The sequence below is a fragment of the Salminus brasiliensis genome, chromosome 18 (genome assembly GCF_030463535.1).
Source record: "Salminus brasiliensis chromosome 18, fSalBra1.hap2, whole genome shotgun sequence".
NCBI lineage: Eukaryota > Metazoa > Chordata > Actinopteri > Characiformes > Bryconidae > Salminus > Salminus brasiliensis.
Window position 1 is genome coordinate 24,606,433 of NC_132895.1, and position 21,061 is coordinate 24,627,493.

The 21,061-nt window shown below is 41.2% G+C and overlaps 1 protein-coding gene across 2 annotated transcripts in view; it reads left to right on the forward strand.

Moving 5' to 3' along the window:
- Positions 1-2,079: 2,079 nt before the first annotated feature.
- LOC140539100 (actin-binding protein WASF3) overlaps positions 2,080-21,061 on the forward strand; it is a 36,325-nt gene continuing 17,343 nt past the window's right edge. For both annotated transcript variants that reach the window (XM_072661718.1, XM_072661719.1), the window contains exons 1-2: positions 2,080-2,361; positions 19,547-19,702. In XM_072661718.1, coding sequence (XP_072517819.1) covers positions 19,570-19,702 — 133 coding nt within the window. In that variant the 5' untranslated portion in view covers positions 2,080-2,361; positions 19,547-19,569. The remainder of the gene's footprint in view (positions 2,362-19,546; positions 19,703-21,061) is intronic.

Genomic DNA, 21,061 nt, shown 5'->3' on the forward strand with positions numbered 1-21,061 from the left:
GCTTTTCTTTTTGAGAGAGTAAAGAAGATGACCCAATGCTGTGGGTAGAAAAAGCTGAACAAGAAGCTCAAGATGGAATTTGGCCTCCACCTTTAACCCATCTGTGCAGTGAACACACACAAACACACTAGTGAGCAAACACACACCGTGGCAGTGAGCACACGTGCCGGAAGCGGTGGGCAGGCTTCGCTGCGGCACCTGGGGAGCAGAGAGGGTGAAGGGCCTTGCTCAAGGGCCCAACAGTGGCAGCTTGCCATGCCTGGGTATTAAACAACTGCTCTCAGACCATCCCAGAGACCAGACCTTGAATGTGCTTGGGATGCTTTGAGTGGTAAGAATCAGAAAATGATCCAACTGAAGACTGAAAAAGTAAGTAAACGTGGTTGTGTAGTTTTCTGTTAAATATAGATTTTCTGAGACAGGCTTGACGTTAAAGCAACGCTGTATCTATGAGAGATACAAGTGAAAGAAGTGAAAGAAGCATGTGGGCTGACGCAGTTAAGTAATATTTCAGGATTTTACACACATATGACTCGGGTTATGCAGCGCTACGCAATTCTTGCAAGTGTTATTCTGCTCACTTCTCTGTAGTTACATACTGCAGTTAGCAGCATTCTGAACCCAGTGTAGCAATGACAACAACACTATTCTCCCTTTTACAGGTCAGTGGACTACGCAGTGTTTCACCAAATCAGTTCCCTATTAGAAATGTAATGTCATATTAAGTTATGTGATGAAGAGAGATTTTTTGAGGTTTTAGGGAAGATTCCTGAACTCAAGTAATTTACTTTTAAAGACTGACATTAGTTGCCCTGAAAGTTGCAAGGTGGGGCTTCCACAGATCAGACCTTCCACAGACCCTTGATTTGGACTAATATCAGGGTAATTCGGAGGCCAGGGCAACAAGAGGACATCAGGCCATCAAGAAATACCACTGACATAATTGGGTGTACCTGCTCTGCACAGATGAGTAGGTAAGTGGCATATATCAAATTAAGTTTCATGCTCTCCACACAATGCCGCCATACCCAGCCATCCACATGAGGTAAAAGAAGGGGACTCATCTGACCAAGTGATCTTCCACTTCTCCAAAGTCCAGTTCAAGTCTGCACTTACGGGGTGGACGGGGGTTAGCATAGGCACTGTGCGGTCAGGGTATGATGCACTGTGTGTTGTGACTATTTCTTCCACAACCATATTTAAACTTTTCTTGTGCCACAGTAGTACCCCTTCTGTCAGTTTGGACCAGGCATCATAGCCTTACTTGCCCTTATGCATCAATGAGCCTTGGATGCCCCACACCATGCCTCTGGTTTCCACAGGTGTCAGTTGATACTGACCACTGCTGACCGGGAGCACACCATAAGCCTTTCGGAAAGGCTTCAACCCTGTCGTCTGGTCATAATGATCAGAATCGCCCCAGTTCGCCCACATCTAACACATCGACTATGAAAACCTATTCACTTACTGTATATCCCAGACTTTGACATGTGCTAACTTTGTTGCAAGCTAATCAACACCATTAGGTGGTCGTAATGTTTTGGCTCATCAGTGTTAATGATTCTGTATTTAAGTTTTTTTTTTGTTGTAATTTTTGTGTTGGTGATGATTTATCCAGCACTAAGAGATGAGCAAGCAAGGACAAGGGGTGTGTGAAAATGTGTGTGCTGAGCTGATTATCCGTGATTCTCTTTCAGAGCTGTGTGAATGGACCTGCTTTTCCACTTGAATGGGTCTCTCTCTCTCTCTCTCTCTCTCTCTCTCTCTCTCTCTCACACACACACACACACACACACTTAAAATCACTACACCACCCCAATCTCTCTCCCTCTTACTCTCACTCTCTTAAACAATACCTCTGAATCACTCGAGCCCCCTTTTCCCACAGTGCCCACAAGAGGATTCTCCTCTCCCCAAACGAGACAAACAAGCCCCCTCCGTCGCTCCCCTAAAAAAACGCCCCCCAAACACACTACGCTAACATCGCCATTTCAGGCTGTTCTCTGCCACCACAAAGGCGTTTCCACACCGACATCTCGCCCATTCGTGCCCCTCTTCAGAGTCCACCCATGCCCCTCCATGATCCATCTTGTCCATCCTGGACCGGCTGGGTGGTGGTCCGTGTGAATCACGCACTCGGCGCATGCGCGGTGCCGTCGCCGCTGCAGAGCGACGCTGCCAGGGAAACACACATGCAGACATTTAAGCGTCCAGATTTGAGCACCGTCCTCACACACACACGGCTCCGTGATCCGGCCGTAAGCGATGGCACGCCTCTTTCGTGTGGTGAGGGTGTAGAGCCCACCACCTTGTGAAACACACACACACACTGAGCCAGGGGGGCGAGTCCTGCAGCCGCGGGTAAGAGCGCTTTAATTTGGGATTTGGGAATTCTTGGATTTGTCATTTGCACAGCGATCTGGAATGACGGGGTGTTATGAGCATCTCTGTCCGTCGGTCTGGGTGATGTTGGGGTGGGCTGAGAAAAGTGGGGTGGGCTGATAAACGGGGAGAAACTGTAATCGCTGGCTCATCGTTTTAAATGCAGCCTAATTCTTGGAGGACTGAACTCCTCTGCTGGGTGAGGTCTGAAGGGGAGGTAATGGAGAGGCGTGCAGGGATGAGGGTCTCTGTACGCCTGAGATGTTTATGTGATTTTGTGTATGAAGGTGTAAGTTACTGCCAAGGCTCCACACACACACACACACACACACACACTCTCTCTCTCTTCCACCTGTTCGCCTCCAGAGCCTCGTAACACAGCATGGATGGATGAGTGACGTAATGGTAATCAGCAGTCCAGCACAGTGTGTGGAAACATGGCAGGAGCTACACCTTCCTGTCAGCTCCACAGTGTGGGCAAAGCCACTGACAGCACACACCGAAGACTACCACTGGTCTGTCTGTTGGTGCAGATGAGCATGAGCCAAAGTTTTAATATACTAGATGAGTCTGTAGTTAATTATTTGGTTCCTCATATGAATGACTCTCCTCTTTCCTCTTCAACGTTGAATCCACACTTCTGTTCTGGGAATTCTAATTCTGATGTAAACTGTGTTTGAATGGAAGAGTAACACGTTCTATTCTTACATTACTTGTAATTATTAATTATTACCAATTTATTTACATGTAACTTCAGTTTTTACATGTAAAATGAAAAGAATAAAAATTACTTATTGTTGCTGCCATGCAAAAACCTCCAAATCTCCAATATCAACTTTACAGGAGAAGGACAAAAACTTCTTAACTCCTGATGGAAGTCAATGTAAAAAAAAAGGATTCCATGGAATTTTAGAGCATTTTTATTTTAACACAATGTGAAGCACAGTGGGCCTTTTCAAATAATGTAAAAATGTAAAAAAAATTTATATATATATATATATATATATAAATATAAATATATATCAAAGATATAAACATTCAATAAAAAGATATTTAGCTTAAAAGGTTTTATATCCCAAATTTGTCATTTTCTGTTTACTACCCTGAGCTCCTGAGAAGATTTTGGTTTGGTTTATGAACCAAAAATAGTTTATGTAAGTGTGTTCCAACCTCTCTTTACCCTGTAGGCTGTTTCTATAACTGTGTCTTTAAGACTGATATATGTAAATGACCTCTGTTCTAATTGGACCCCTAGAATCGCTCCAGAAACTCCTTATTACTTTAAAGTGAATGGGCGGGGCTTAACTACTGTTGTAGACCGAATAGACTGACATTTTGTTGCTGTCGTACAAAAAAAAACATCTTAATTATTGCCATATTTCACTTTTTGATTAATGTAGATTTGAACTTGTTCTTTACATTGTGTCAAAAGTGATGAATGGGAAAAATTTACTGGGGAATAATAATAATAGAAAACGTAGCTGCTGTGGTGCCATTCTATACATTCTATAGATATGAAGCCAGAACTGTCCGCCATGTTGTTAAATTTTCAACCAGAGGCAGAGCCAGACTGACCCTTCTCATTTTGCATACCTGCACTCTTTTCATAGACTGAGCATGTCTCAGACCGCCTTCATTGAGCTTACAGCAGTAAAAGTGCAGCTAATGTCCTTTCCATTACAATTCAGCTACTCTGTGTAAGGAACAGAAAGGGGGCAATACAGGTCCTGGGGGATATATACAAATGGGCCAATATTAGGACAAGGAAAACTAACTGTTGAAATTTGGAGACACTGAAGATGGAAAGATAGAAAATAGGCTGTTTTGTCATTGAAACATATAGGGATGGGCAGAGCTACACATCCTACTGCAGCCAGACTGTGCTTTTGATGATGCTGGGATGTTGCATTCTCCATGCTTTTTTACAGTCATTAATTGGAATATTGTTTTTACATTGACTACCATTGGGATTTTTCCTTCTCCTGTGAAGTTGCCATTTTGGAGAGTTTTTGCATGACGACACATGAATGTATATGTTTTCATGACATTCCAAGAGCTGTGAAAGTGTCTATATATTAACTGTGTGGACTGAGGAATGAACCCTGTAGTTTAGACATTTCACAGTATTTACACCTAACTTCAGACTATTTTAGAAAATTAGGAAAATTCAGTTTTGCATGACATGGGCTCTTTAATTTAATTTAGCATAATCTTAATAATCATAATCATAATGATGACTAAAATTACACATTCTAAAATATGAATGCACAGACTCTAATGACAGTTTTACATGTTTGCTCTACTATTAATAGCATTGTGCTTGTTCACATTACATTTTCTGATATCACCAAATGAATCACATGAAAGGCTAAACCTGTTTGCCATACATTTACAAATGTTGACAGAAGAACTTAGAATTAATAAATAGCTTGGGAGAACTTATGATATGTGTCTTAGAAGGTCAGATAAAGCCTCCTGCTTTTCATACTGTGTGCAAATCACTAATTTGACTTTGTGGTGAAGCGTTCCTGCACCGTCTAGTGTGCCCATAAATAATAAATTGCGATATTCTATTGATAACTTCATGTTGTGCTACTGCACAGAGGCTGCAAATGGTATACGGCGTTATCAATAATTCACGGTAATGCAATGAGAATTCAATTAGCCTATATATCAATAAGGCTCAGAAAAGGCCCCGCAGATCATATTAATCAGAGGAATAGATTCTGAGCAGACCTAAACGCCTTGCTTGTCTTTGTAAACTACAGGTGGAGTTTGTCTCAATTTGTATGTTTTGTGAATGTTGATGTCATCGACGTACATGGAAAATGCTGGATATCAGCATCAGTCACTATTTTGATGCATCCCAAAAGCTTCATGGGATTAGGATCATCTTAAATGCTAGAGAGAGTGTTTAATATGATGCTTGCTCTACCAGTTAACAGTGCTCTTTGTGCTTAGAGGCTTCTGAGAACTCCAGCCAAGTATGTTAGCCTCCTTTTGGATCTCATTGTCTGTTTTTCATGGGACTGATTTGCATGGTTCTGAATGAATACTTGCACAACAATACTCTGCTTTATGTAGTTCATTCATGTCTGCTTTGCTTGTAATTATCTTGAGTCAAGCTAAGGATGGTTCCACTTTTGAGTTTTGGCTCGTTCTCATGTCTTCTATCCGGGATTGTTTATTAGGAGCTTGGGCCAGAATGTGGCCGTGCCATACAAATTGAACTGCATTCAAAACAAGGGTAATGATCAGATACAGAACAGACCTCAGGCTTTAAAGGAATACTTCATTAAAAAAATGTTTCTAATATGTTGCCAGAAACCCACACCCTTAAAAGGTAGGGTTTGTTTGTAAAGACAACGATGCTATGTAGCTTATATATGGCGGGGGCAGTGGTGGTTTAGTGGTTAGAGCCCTTGGTTATTGATCACAGGGTTGTGGGTCTGCTACTGAGCCCTTGAGCAAGGCACTTAACCCTCTTTGCTACAGGGTTAAGTGCCTTGCTCAACATCCTGCTTTCTGACTCTGGCTTTTCAAGCTGGGATATGCAAGGAAAGAAATTTTACAGTTACAGCATTTAGCAGACGCTCTTATCCAGAGCGACTGACAAAAGTGCTTTGCTATTTACCCAAGAAAAACCTCAGCTAGTTTGAATAGGCTAAAAGATACCTCTAAGTTTAGACACTACTAAACACAGTCAATAAGGTGATCACTCTACTATTTGCCCAAGTACTCTTAGAAGAGGTGGGTCCTTCAGTCTGTGTTTGAAGACAGCGAGCGACTCTCCGTTCGGACACCCAGGGGAAGTTCGTTCCACCACTTTGGTGCAGGACAGAAAAAAGCCTGGACGCTTGTCTTCCGTGACTTTTGAGGGATGGCGGGTCGAGCCGAGCCGTACTTGAGTGCTCTTGGTGCGGATCGACTTTTGACCATTGCCATCAAGTACGGAGGGGCTGGCCAGCGTCAGGGTTTTGAATCTGATGCGGGCAGCTACAGGAAGCTGTACTTTAGATTTTTGATGTAAGTATAGTCACAAAAAAGGTTCTTAACTTACTTAACTTTAATGGTTCTTCATAAGCAAGGGACCATCTTGTAAGTGGTTTGTTATTGAGGTTTGTCAAACAATTCTGTAAAGCACCGAATGGGTTCTACTATTGTTCGGAGTCAAAGAACTCTAATGAATCAAGTCCCCAATAGCAAATAGGATTGTTGGCATGGCTGGGTGAAGTACTCCTTTAGCCCACACCCAAAAATCCTCAGAGCAGATCTGCTTTCTGCAGGGAAAACAACATTCCGATAAAAGAATGATACCCACTGTCTCTTGGGAAACACACTGCCTAAGCTTTTCATTGTAGAAAGGAGTTTTTAAATAGCAAGCGAAGCCACAGCCCAGCCTCTCCTGAATCTTGTAAGCTCATTTGCTTTGCTTTTGATGCTTATTTATATCAGAATGCAGCACCAGCTTCTTCCACTGAAGGGAAATGCCACTGACTCAGATTCCCCCAATATCCTCGGAAGAGGAAGGATAGCATGCAACTCAATTCAGTCGCCTAATGCACATTCCGGGATCCGCGGCCGTGAAGGGATTATATAAACTCGCCTCTTTGTCATGGAGCCCGGCATGTCATGCCACCACCGCGGCTGAGGCGTTGCCATGGTTTCCCCTTATTAATCAGTACAGTGCTTCAGACTGTGGAGGCCGAGCGAGGGCTGCACAGTCAGTGAGGTTTAGTCCAAACTAAAAGCTTAAAGGGAAATTCCACTGATGGATCTGAACCTCTACATTATCAAACCGTTAAGATGTAAAGTCATTCAGAGTGGAGGGAATTGGTGTGAATTGGTTCATTGTAAAGAAACTTTTACTGTTTACTTTGTTGCAGTGGTGGTGAAAAAAATAGGAACCAGGGATCACTCGGACTACGCCACAAATATACCCATTGTATTTACTGTCTACCAGTGAACCCACATGTCTCTTGTGAGTTTTATATGTAAAAGGAAAAATAGTGATTGATCTGGAGTTTCCGTTGGGAGAACTTTTTGCTTTACAGTGCCCTACATGAACGTCTCCAGCAGGAATGCATGGTAAATATATGTTGAAAACCAAAAGCCCATTAAAACTACCACAAAACCACAAAACAAAACCGTCTCAGGCTTCGGCCTATGTACTTATGTTTGCTGAATAACTTGTATGTGCTGTAGCTTTTAAAAACATTGAACTTTTCAGACTTTTCAGAATTCAGAGATTCTCTAGAATAGCCCAAACCACTCTGAATTACCTTGTTTAAATCTCAACCCTTCAATTATGAAGAAATGTAGAAACATCAGTGGGATCCTCCCCCTGTGTGGAAGTTCTTTACACTTACTTTTTAAATCTCATTCCACAATTCAATTCAATTCAATTCAGATTTTTTTAAATAGCGCATTTCATCATAAAGCAGCTTTACCGAGATCCTGGTCTGAGCCTTTTTTAAGCAAGCTAAGAGCGACAGTGGCAAGGTAAACTCACTCCGTTCAAGAGGAAGAAACCTTGAGACGAACCAAGGCTCAACGGGGGAACCATCCTCCTCTGATCGACACCAGCTAGCCCAACACATGACAGAACAGCAAGAATAAAAATTGACAAAAAACATATGCACAGCTATGCAGTGAGAATAAACCAATGTGAGCATTCACAGAAACTGTTAGTTCTGACTATGTCATCAGCATATGATGATTTGTAGGAAAGGGGACAGATCAGGTGGCTTCAGCTTTTTTTTTACGTAGGAAGCCTGGCCCTGCCCCTGCCCTCTCTGATGAGTGGTGCCAGGAATGATGGTGAAGGGTTGCCATGACTTTGTCAGACAGGTGAACAAGCTAGATATGGTATTTGTAGGATGTTGGATTGGGAGGAGGGGCTTCAGGCATGTTCCTTCTCCCAAAAGTTGTTATTTTACAACCCTTTTAAGAATGCAGATATACATTTCGAGTTGTTTGGAAACTGATGATGTGGTATATTTTGTAGATAGAATGTTTTCCTTTATCCTTGTGTGCTGTCTGAGAGAGCATTGGCAAGAAGTTGGCAACACTTATACTTGAAACTCTGAGCAAATGGTGCTGCTCTCAAATTAATATATAAATACCATGTTGGACTAATAATAGTAATAATATTAAGAAAGGTTTTGATTCCAAAAGAGACTGATTGCTATTAGATGTATGTAATATGACAACACAATGATGTTAATGTAATTAATTAAGTTGTTATAAGGAGAAATACACTTTTTGGACTGTGTTGTGAATATTGTTAGTACTTAAAGGGCACTGATCAACTATAATTCTTTCTGGTCTGTTTGGATCATCTAGTTCTATGAGTTGATACTTTGCACAAGGAACTGCAAAGGCCCAATACTGTAATTGCTTATTCCATAACTACATTATTAGATAAAATACTTATTATTTGAAATCGTCTATTAAAATGTAATACGGGAGGATAGTATGCAACTCAATCCAATTGTCTAATGCACATCCTGGGATCTGCAGCCGTTAGCTCTTTGTCATCGAATCTGGCATGTCATGCCAACACCTTGGCTGAGGCATTGCCATGGTGGTGTGGGTCAAAATGGATCTTTCTTACCTTATTTTAGTCATCACATCATCATATCATTTTATATATACATAACATATTATTATTATTACACACAACCTCCCATTAAAATGTAATTTCTCTGCCTTAAAAACATCTTTGTTTTGATGATGTAACAGAGCAAAATAATATCAACCAATGAAATGTATTATAATTAATTGAATTGACATTAGTAAATAGTAACATAGTAAGCCTTAAAGCAACAATATGGAAAACTGGCATTTCATGTTTCTAGGCCCCTCTACAGTCAGGAAGTGTAATTTGACACTAAATGACATGTTTTTCTGGACAAGCTGAGAGATGTAGAACCGTCACTGAAATTGAAAGAATCATGTGGACTAAGGTCAGCAGAGCTCTTCTTCATTCTTGTCACATACTGCAGTTAGCAGCAGTTAGTGCAGAGCCCAGACTACAGGTCAGTGGAGCATAAACATGATTTTGAAGCTGCTATTTTAAGGTAAAAACGCCACATGTTGTTGTTTTAAGAGCTTCTCTGCAGTTCGTCTGTTCTCATAACGGGTGCTTTTCTGGAAAAAAAATTGTCCCAGAGCTAGACTCAGGCTGGGGAATTCCCTGGGAGTTAACCTTAATCTGTTCTTCTGACATAATCTTCATTTTTCTTAATTCCAAATACTTCATTTTTTGAGTGTGTGTGTGTGTGTGTGTCTGTGCTTGTGCCATGTGTCAAAGCGAATCTAGCAAACTAATAGAGAAAAGAGCAACTGTGACTCAGCCATTCCAGATTCCACTCCAGTCCATTTCCACTTTACCTTTAGCCATTCAATTACACAGTTCTGTGTATGATTTTTGGCCTTGATCTTTAACTTGTGGCCTAGTTAGCCTGGTCGTCATAGTCCAGATGAGAATAGCTCATAACAGGAGGAGTGAATCATTTAGGTCAGAGTTCATTGCTTCACTGACCATCCGTCATGGCCTGGGGTTAGGGTGCAGATGTATGATGGAAATGCAAAACCAAGTTTTATTAATAGATACTTTGATTCTGTCTGTGTCAAATATAATTCAACTTCCCTTCCCCTTTACAGCCAACACCCAGTTTACACCAACACCCAGTTTATACCAACACCCAGGCAAACTGTGAAAGAAAAAAGAAGCTCTGATTGTTGCTCAACATCAGCTCACATTCCTGGGAACGCATTTCGCAAGAACTCATTCAGTGGGGCCTGAGTGCATGAGTGAGACAGTAATGCTCGTTAATCTGGAACCTCCTCCTTATGATAGTAGTTGGAAACTAATATAAGTAAATATGTCACATGAGCAAAAAATCAGTTCACACCTCTGCGATCAGAATTATGTTACAGTGCGCTACGCCACCTTTCTTTCATTTGCACTGAAAAGTCACCAGTCAGGTCTTCAGTTGACCCCTTGTATAAGAAACTGTTAATACACTATATGGACAAAAGTATTTGGACACCTGCTCATTTGTTGTTTCTGCTGTAATCAAGGGTATTAAAAAAAAAGTTTATCCTGCTTTTATTGGAGTCCCTGTGTTAACTTTCCAGGAACGGCTTTCTACTAGATTCTGGTGCATTGCTGTGAGGATTTGCATTTAGCAACAAGAGCATTAGTGAAGTCAGGATGTTGGATGATCACCTCCCCACCTCATCCCTAACTCCCCAACTCATCCCAGAAGTAATAGTTGAAGCATCCATCCAGAGAGGACAATTCCAATGTTCCAAAGCTCAATCATTGGGGGTTTATACCCCTCTAGCCCACGCTTCAATTATTCATGGTGCCAGTAGGCTCATGTTTATGTGTTCCAGAGTGTCCTATTCTATTGGCAATCCTTCTCTCTAGAGTCTAGGCAAGCTGTATGTGTGTGCATTTGCACATCTGTGTCAGCAATGGGAGCAGTTTAGAGTAGCTGAATGCATTCATTAGAATGGGTGTCCACAGAGTCTTATGATGTCAGTTCAGTGCACAGCAGTGTTGGCTTGTGGGTAGAAATGCTCCTCTTTCAACTTTAATGATCGTGTAAATCAGAGAATCCAGTGTTATTCAGAGATAAAAACATACACATGATAAAAACCCACTGGGTTGAAATACTTCCACAGGCTAGATTTTGAAAAACTCTGTTCATTTTCCCGTAAAGAAAACTGGCATAAGCTTTGTTATGGGAATGCCACAGACCACAAAAATTACAATATGCCTTCAGGGGTCTAATGGCATGCACTTGCCCTTGGCTAGGTTAGCCCTAGTAAGCTAATTTGCTATTTATTAAACTTTGAGGAAAACATGTTGAATTTTGTGACTAATTGTTTGGTCTACTTCTGAACACAGAACTGTGCTCTGTTGCCCTTTTGATTGGTTAATGCCAGCTGTGTAGCCTTTAGCTTGCTCCCTAGCAAGCAAGCAGTGTGAAAATTCTGAACATTACTTAAACAACTGTATCAATCAATCATATATTTGCATGGTTTTAGCTCTGCTTTCCCTGCTGAAATAACAGCTCAAGTGGGTTACGCTCTCGAACAGCATTTGGTGCGTTTTTATTTGATGGTCCACCAGCAGAACCAACCTGATCAAGTTTATCAATCAGTATGACCAAGCTAACCTAACTCTCTCTCAGAGTAGAGCCAGTTAGGTAGAAACAGTGAAATGCAGCATGTCGGTATTATATTTGTATTGTATTTGTATTTCTTTACCAACTTATTATGTTACCTTTGACCTTCGGACGGTGTCTCACAAAGCAAGCTAACTCAGTAAGTTGGTCTTTTTGAGACAAGCCTGGCTTAATTGTGTTCAATATCTGCTAATATAAACATGCTTAGTTACTATAGCAACATATATATAAGCTGAGGCTTATATAAGGACGAGCCTTGTGACATCATAGGCTTGCTAGGGGAAAACAATATTAGGGAACAGGGGTCCACCCCAGTACTGTCCACTATACTCCGAAAAAACGGCGCTTGCATAATTTTAAAGGGTTTAAGTTACATTGTCATTTACATAGTAATATGGACAAAACATGTAACTCCCTGCAGCATATTTGTACATCTTTCGTTAAAACAATGGAAAAGTCACCTTTTCCATGGTTAAACTATTTCTATTAGAGATCTTATTCTGCTCATCCTGTGAGAGCAATAGGGTTTCACTTCATTTTTGTGTAAAATGAGTACATTTAAATAACTGTATATATTCATGTATATCACAAATATATTTTAAAAAATCCATTAATTGTCACTTTCAGTATCAACTCTCAGTTTTCAGTTATGCTTCAATTTCTTGGGGCAGGAAGTATAAAAAGTATATGAATATCTATACCTATAAAATCTATAGTTAAAGTTATTTTGTGGTTAACTGCAGACCTTGCTGTGGAGTTAGCATTGATGATGTGACTCCATTAATGGATACATTTTTAAAAAAAGAATCTAGTTTGTTAACTTTTATTTTGTTCCCTATAAAATTGAAGTATTATACTTTAGAACAAAGTAAGAAATGTTTGGATTCAGTTCATTATCCTACAAAAACGTACAAAAACATATTTTGAGGCTCTTTGGTTTTATAAAAAACAGGCTTCTTAAATACCACCTGCACACATGAGCCTTGATTCTTAGATTCGAGCTTGACTGAGAGAGAACAGATTTCATCTGAGCTTTGAATTTTCAGTGCACTGTAACAATCCCACAGTGCAATATATAGTATGCCACAATATATAGTCTACAACCAATGTACACTACACTGACTCTGCACTGCAGCTTCTTTGAGGAAGACGGACGCTCAGCGCCCTGCCACAGCACAGCAGTGACCTCACACGTGTAACGGGGTGTCCGAAATCATTCACTACCTTATTGAATTCTGTCTAACCCTAAAATAGTGCTCTATATAGTGATGATACAGCTCTGGATTGTGATGAGCATGCAATAAACTGTTTGGCTAACTTAAGCAAAACTAACTTAAAGGACTTAAGAGAGTTTCCGGCCTTGGAATTCCAACTTTGGGGAGCGTTCAGTTACAAAGGGAGATTTCCGAATGCAGTGTACTGTGGATTGCATTGTTTTTATGAAGTTGCATAACTAGGTGGCTTGTCGCGGACCCCTTCATCGCCTAGTTTGCGGAGTTTGGCTGAAGACACACCCAGTAGCAAAGTGAGTCTTGTAGATAAGATAAGATAAGATAAGATAGTCCTTTATTAGTCCCGCAGTGGGGAAATTCACAGTGTAACAGCAGAAAGGGATAGCAGGACACTCAGTTACAAAAATTTAGATAAATAAATAATTTACACTATATACACACAATATAGATAAGAATTAAAAAAAGCAATAAACAATATTATTTACAGTAAAAGACTCTTAATTGCACATGGGGGTGGGATATTGCACATAGTATTCCCTGAACATGAACATGTGTGTGTAGTTAAGTGTGTGTGTATGTGGTTAAGTGTGTGTGTATGTGGTCCGCTGGGAGCAGTACCATTGGTAACAAACGCAGGCCTGTGTCTCTGTTGACAATCAATCAGCCAACAATCCACCTACTATCAGTCAATCAGCATCCTGCTTAGTGTATGATCAGATATGTGGAATTTAGCTTAGAAATGCTTATTTTCAGATTTGCAGAAAAAAACGGAAAAAGAAACAAAGAGGGCAGGAGATCAGGCCGAATTTCGGGGCTCTCCCGGCCACTGTGGGAGAGCTGGCAGCCCTGGAATTAGTATATGTTACCGTTTCTGTTACAAAATATTAAATATTTAACAGTATTGGGGCAGCGCAGCTGTCTAAGCATTGGCTGGTTCAATCCCCGATGAAGTCAGCCATCCGCGGTCGAGTCCCAGAGAGCACCTCACTCTTGCTCAGTGAGGATGGCTCACTATCCCCTATAAATCATTTAGCATGCTGCTAGTCAGCGTGGGCGTCTGTTAGCTGATAACCGAACTGTCAGTAGTACTGTTCACCTCCAGGTGAGTTCAGCTTACCAGTGACTTTGCGTTAGCAACAGTTTTTTAAAGATGTGGTCGACTGACCAGTGTGACTCGGAAGAAACACATCATCATTGTTTTTTTTTACTTTTTGAGTCAGAATTTCATATAAATGCTCCAAAATGACACACTGGTAGCATCTGGTGAGTGACTAAATGCGGGAGGAAAACAGAATAACAACAGGAAATGACATCAGATGGCACTTGATGTTCATTCGATCCCTCCCTCCTCTAAGGGCTCCTCTAGCTAATGAGCTTCACTAGAGCTAATACTGTGGTGGAATGACCGTTAAGACCGTTAAGTGTAGGGGATTCCCCTGCGACTGTCAGGTCAAGTCGACCAGAACACCTTCCTGAGGAAGCCCCCCCTGTACTTCGCATTGCAAGGCTGCCCCACCCCCAAGCCGCTGCCATGGCAATGGAGGAAGTCGCCTAAACTCATCATCCATGCTGTGCGAGGCTCCTGGGTCATGTGTACAGCTGTGCTCGTGGTTGTTTGCGCTCGGTTGTTAGCCGGGAACAGGAGCATACAGCCTCGGGGGTCTGCGCGGCCTATATTTACACCGACAGGGACGAAGGGGAAACCAACACGAGTCTTACACGGCTGTTTTGGCGTAAGAGCCAGTGGTGTGTTTATGAACAGAGGGGGTTTAGCTCACTCTCAGATGGGCCACACCGCCCTGACAGTGGGCAGCCGAGCATGAGCGCAGACCCGAGGCGGTTACCATGGTGATGGCCTCCAGACTCCAGGGCCAGCTAGGTGAAGCCTGTGTGTTTGATGAGGGCCTTTGTGGGCCTTTCTTGCCCATTCACAGGAGCACTGGTGATACATTCACATGCTGTAGATCATATTTTGCAAAAATGGATTTCACCTTATTTTTGTTTATTTTGATTTCAACCAATACTCTCAAAAATACTGTGTAGTATTATGGGGTATTTTTACAAATATGAAGACTTCATTTAATTTTAAGCAAACATCCTATTGCAGCATATTTATGATGTTTTTTATTATTGACCATATTATTGGCATTTTTGTTCTGGTTGGCTCTTATTTTAGTCCATATCCTGGTATCTTCCTAACATTAACCATGTAAAACCATGTATCTCCAATTTTTGTTCATTTTTAGTTTTCTCCATTGTTTGAACCCTGTAGCTGCTCTGTACACTGTGTAAGTAATTCAGGATGATTTTGAATGGAAACCAATACAAATTACTCAGAATAAACTTTACATTAACTTTGTAAATAGTTAATGCACGATTCAGATTGAAACAAGTTCGGAAGACATCTAACAGGCCAGCTACTCAAGTCCCTCCACAAGAAATCCAGGCTTTAGGTTGCCAGTATAAAACTGCAATGTATGAAGTAAAAGATATGTTTTATGTACATCCTAGACACTTCAAATACCAAAACCTGGTCATACATATGAACTTGGAGGTAATAGTGCTAGTATCATGCTAGTTGACTAAAAGACTGCATGCAAAGTGCAAATGGATTGCCAATTGGAGTCTTGGTTTCCTCTTATGTCAACCTCAGACTGCTGATTATAGCTCTGAAGCAGGAGTACAGTAAAGCTGCTCTGATGCAGTGTCTGTTGGGAAAAGCACTATACAGATACAGAATATTTAATATATATTTTTCTATTCAATGCAGAATTATCCAGGAGTGATCCATCCAATCCAACTGAATTGCTCCTGCCTCCAAAGAGGACGTCTTTGGCATCAGTTCTCCGCAAAGGGCAGGCATTTTTATATGAGTAGTAAAAAGAGAAATTGATTTTTTTGGGTCATTTCCACCAAACCGTATCACTTCCACCTCAACGCTCGGCAGAGCATATGAAATTAGATCAGTCTGAGGGGAAAACCATCAGCTTTCTACAGCATGCTCCGGACAGGGGCTGTAAGGAATATGCACAGAAAAATGACTGATCTATTTTCTTGTTTCTCAGAGCAGTCTTTTTCTAAACATCCCGCCATCATTACGCACATGTTGTCCCTCTGACTGTTCATAAGCACGTGGCTATGAAGCAAACACCCCTATTATTAACACTTCACTTATTTAGTGATAATGGTAAAATTGTGGCTAAATTAAACTACAGGCTACATTTGTATGCCTTTACACTGAAAGGGTTCTTTAGAGCGATATATTTGGAGAACTCTATTTTTGATTCCTGAAAGAATCTTTGAAATGAAGGTTATTTAACCCCTCAAACAGCCTAGGGCCCGTCGGTGGGCTAATAGTGTTATTTCAGACTTCTATTGCCATAGAATAGCCCCACCAGTTTGTACAGAAGTCCCTGTAGTTACTGAATAATACATCTTAGTGAGTCATAAGCCTTTCTGCATTAAGGGCTTAAGGTTTGTAGAGGAGAATACGTGAAAGAAGCTCCACATAATGTTCTAGGCCTATTAAAGGTTGTCCCTTGAATAGTATGTCCAAGTTAAGAACAGTTTAGGAACCTTTACATATGGTTTAACCACCAATTGTTTCACAGTTTCACTCTGTAGTTTTCTTCTTTCTGATCAAGGATAACTAAGAGTAGCCTTGGCAGTGAATAAATTGAATGAAATTGAATAAAAAAGCAAAAATATAATGTGAAATTGTGTGACATAAGTACAGTAAAATGAGTAATTCAGCATTGTACACTCTTTGCAGTTATTCCAATAGATTTATTTCATCATTGTCCAGATCATTGTTCACAAAACTTCAGATGGTCAGATTTGACAGATATTTCAGTCTTACAGTGGCGTGCACATGTTTGGGCACCCCTGGTCACAATTTGTACATTTACATTTACATGTAAGGCATTTAACAGACGCTCTTATCCAGAGTGACCTACAAAACTGCCTCACTGTTTACTCAGAAAATATCCATAGCTAGTTAAAACATACTCTATTCTCTGCCTAAGTAGTCTTGAAAGAGATGAGTCTTCGGTCTGTGAAGACAACAAGCGACTCTGCCGTTCAGACCCCCAGGGGAAGTTTGTTCCACCACTTCGATGCCAGGACAGAAAAAAGCCTGGATGCTTGTCTTCTGTGGATCTTAAAGGATGATGGGTCAAGCCGAGCCATGCTTGAAGCTTAAGAAGCTCATGGCTTCAAACTATAAGCAAGTAGAAGATGACCTGATCTACAAACATCTTCTCCTGTTTTGTGGGCATCACTTATTTTCAGTACTTTAAGCAATATTAGTATATTATTTTTGCTTTATACAATTTTAGAGTGAAAAAGAAAGCTTGTTAGGGCAATGGCTTGTTCACAGTAATCATTAGGGAAGACCAGGTGAAGCACAATGCTCAAACCTCATCCCAACATTGAGCAGCCATGGGCTCCTCTAAGCAGCTGGCTAGCACATTTAAAATTAAAATGACTGATGTCCACAAAGCAGGAGAGGTTGCTTATTATAAGAAGGAATAAAAAAGTAATATTGATTAAAATATTACAGAATGGTTTCATCTGTAACCTTAAGAAATTTTGTAAGCCCTTTGGAAATCAGTACTACGCAGTTCACTACGCTATTCACAGTAATGAATATCTTGACCAAGGGTGCCCAAACATTTGCATGCCACTCCAGGAGAGCAGCATGTTTATGTGACCCTGGACTTCTGCACTAAATTATCTGCGTTTGATTAATTTTAATGCATTTGTAACTCTACAATGTTATATTTGCCTTTGATGCAGACTGCTTTACAGGTTGATGTGCTCTCAGTTTTTACATTTAATAAAGATTAAAGACAACTTTTCTGTCAGGCAGAGTGAGAGGAGTATTCTTTGAGGTCTTTGAAACACTTACTAGTGGACACAGCAGATAGTGGCCTGTTGTGCAAGGAATGCCAGGTTGCATTTGGGTCATGCAGGGAAAGCAAAATGGCTAAATGGTCAGTACCCATTAGCCTGATGGGACATCAGAGTACAAAGCCAGAGAGATGTACAGGCACACTGTGCACCAGCATGTGAGGCTTGACTTTGAGTTCATCTCAGTAGTTCATTCACACCTCTTTATCCACAGGAGTTCTTATTAGCTCCTTTTCAGCATCATTAGAGTCACACAAATGATAGTGCTGTATTCACTGCCATTGACAGGCCCCTTATCGCTAGAGAATAGTTCAGCCTTTTCTCATTCTCTGTTCCAGTTGTCTGGATTCTGCTCACTTGGAGTGAGACCAAGAATCGCAGAATAGAATAAAATGTATCAGGAGAGTCTTCTTGATCTCAGATCACAAATACTTGTAGAATAGCTAGTCTTGAACCTTGACCCTAAGGCCAGACTCAATCAGAGGCCATTTCTTATTTGCTAGTCTTTTTTAAGGCTCTTGGCCAACTGCTCTGACTGGTCTTTCGTGCTGGACAACAGTGTTTCACCAGTGAAATGTTGCCATACAAAACTCACTTAGACCAAGTGTGGGTATAAGTACATAACAGTTACCATGACAGCCTACACAGTAGGAGGCAATGCTGCTCGCTGCTATGGCAACAAGAAGATAGATCGATTGAGGAGGTTCTTATAAGCCATGTTGGTTTGGAAAATATCATGCTTGTCTGCCAAATGTATTGAAGCTCTGAGATTTTAGATAATAGAACAAGTCATACATGGCTGGCAAGTTTTAGGGTTTTCCTTAACTCGTTTAGAATATTGCCTGTCCATAGAGTTTAATCTGTGAAATCCATCTGCCGCTGCAATATTCATCTGGAGGTTTGCTTTGGCATGTTAAAAGTACGTGAGAAATGGTAAGTGTGGTGTGAGAGCGTGAAATTTTGCTTAAATGTAGTCTAGGGCCTCCTTGGGGCTCCGAGTAGCTGGTTTGAATCCTGGGTCAAATCGCTGGTCATGCTGTCTGCCATCAGCAGCCAGAGCCTGATAGAGCACAATTGGCCTTGTTATCTCCGGGTGGGTAGATCTCTCTCTCTCTCTCTCTCTCTCCTCACATCACTTTACTTGGCGTCTGTAGGTGATATATCATAGCTGGGTCCTCGGCACTTTCCTCAGAGCACATTGGTTGTCCAGTAACATGGCCTTGGCGGCAGAGGCGGTGAAAAGAGTCGGTGGCTGGTTCTGGAGGCATGCGTCAGTCACCACCTTTCCCGTGTTATTATTATATCTAAAATTGGTTAAAAATGGAAAAAATGTGTCTATTAATTAATGTATATTTATGTATGTTTATGTATGTTTGTTTAGTATGTTTAGTGCCTGAAGTTTGCTCCTGTGGTTTTGAGCTGGATCTACGAGACTAATGTAGTTAGCAATGAAATGGAAAGTAATGGAAGCTGACTTGCTATCAAATAAGCATTAAATAAACTGCATGCTTAACTGTTTACACAGTTTTACTTCTAGTCTCAAACACACCTCAAGCTACAAAACAGTTACTACTATTCTTTTCCCTACCCAGCACACTTGTATCTGTTTTTATTAATAACAGTGTTTCATAAAGTGCCATAAACCACATAAAGAAGTCTGTCTGACATTACTTAACAACGGTTTGAGAGAAGTGTGTGATGACTTATACAGGCAACATTAGCCTTGTCACTCCACTACGAAATCAGACACCGATCATGCTACATTTGTGATTGTAAATCTCTAAAAATTGTGTTAATGCATCTCCATTCTCCTGACAGCGTGTGTGTAGTCCAGGACGGTCATGCCGCTGGTGAAGCGAAGCATCGAGCCCAGGCATCTGTGCCGGGGGGCACTGCCTGAGGGTGTGACCAGTGAGCTGGAGTGTGTGACCAACAGCACCCTGGCAGCCATCATCAAACAGCTAGGAGGACTCAGTAAGCCCGATTTTCCTGTTGCACAGCACCTCACAATATTTTACAGGTTAAAGATTCAAGACTCACTTGGGTGTGTAAATTCATACATCACAGCCTTAGGAACTGTGTTATACAGTGACTACATCAGTAGGTCTCTGAATATTACTGGAAGAGTCTATTAGCCTGTTAGCTAACATTATCTGTTGACCAGGTCAGCCTACACGAACGTCCTGTTCTGTACAGTGTTGTGGAGAAACATGGAGTGATCGTGCACAGCAACATCTAAGCTCTGAGGTCGAAAATATGTTACATACACATACGTAAATGACCTGCTCTGACTGCCTGCTCTCCCTACCAATGTGTGCATTGTAACTAAGACAACCAAAGTGCATCTGTAGCAAATATGACCACGGCCTGACCATTCAAAAAGTCTTAAAATCAGATTTAAGAAATAAACGAAATTTGCCCTGCAGTGCCAACCCAGATGCTTCCTTCCATTTATCTCGGAGGTCGGATGTCAGAGCTGGGAATGACATCACACCCGAGTTGACCACATTCCAGACCATTTCCAAAAACTGTTAAAGACAAAGTTAAAGACTTCAGAGTTTACTATAACTGGTTTAAGTATCATTTACCGATGATTAATGGCAAATCTAACAAAAATATGTCCCACTTTTTATGTCCCGTGTTAGCATTGTTACCATTGTGATACCAGTAGATAATGCATAATGCAGTTGATGTACATTTTGAAACACATGCTCAGATAGAAGTTGGACAGTACTGTGTGTATGACTGTTCTTATTAGACAAAAGCAAGCAGAAGTACTAACTGTTTAATACCACTGCTTTTATACTACTGTTGACGTACAGTGCGGCCATCTTGGATCTTGAACTCAGGGTTGGTACAGCGCTCGGTGTCGTGACACATCCTATCCCCCCAGACACATCCTATCCCCCCAGACACATCCTATCTTACAGAAGGACCATTTAGGACCCAATACACTGAGCAACGAGCCAAAGCAACTGCTTATGAGGACATATTTAATGCTGGATTTTATTAAGCGTTAACATGTTAGGAGTACATTGGGTATTGTACCAATTCACTCTGGAAGTATCGGGGCAAATCGCTAGAGGTTAGATAGCTGAGCTCATTCCCCTCGACTGTATTAGCTAGCATGCTACTAGTTAGCCAGTTGAGCTGGTCCCCCTTCGACTGTATTAGCTAGCATGCTACTAGTTAGCCAGTCGAGCTGATCCCCCTTCGACTGTATTAGCTAGCATGCTACTAGTTAGCCAGTCGAGCTGATCCCCCTTCGACTGTATTAGCTAGCATGCTACTAGTTAGCCAGTCGAGCTGATCCCCCTTTGATTGTATTAGCTA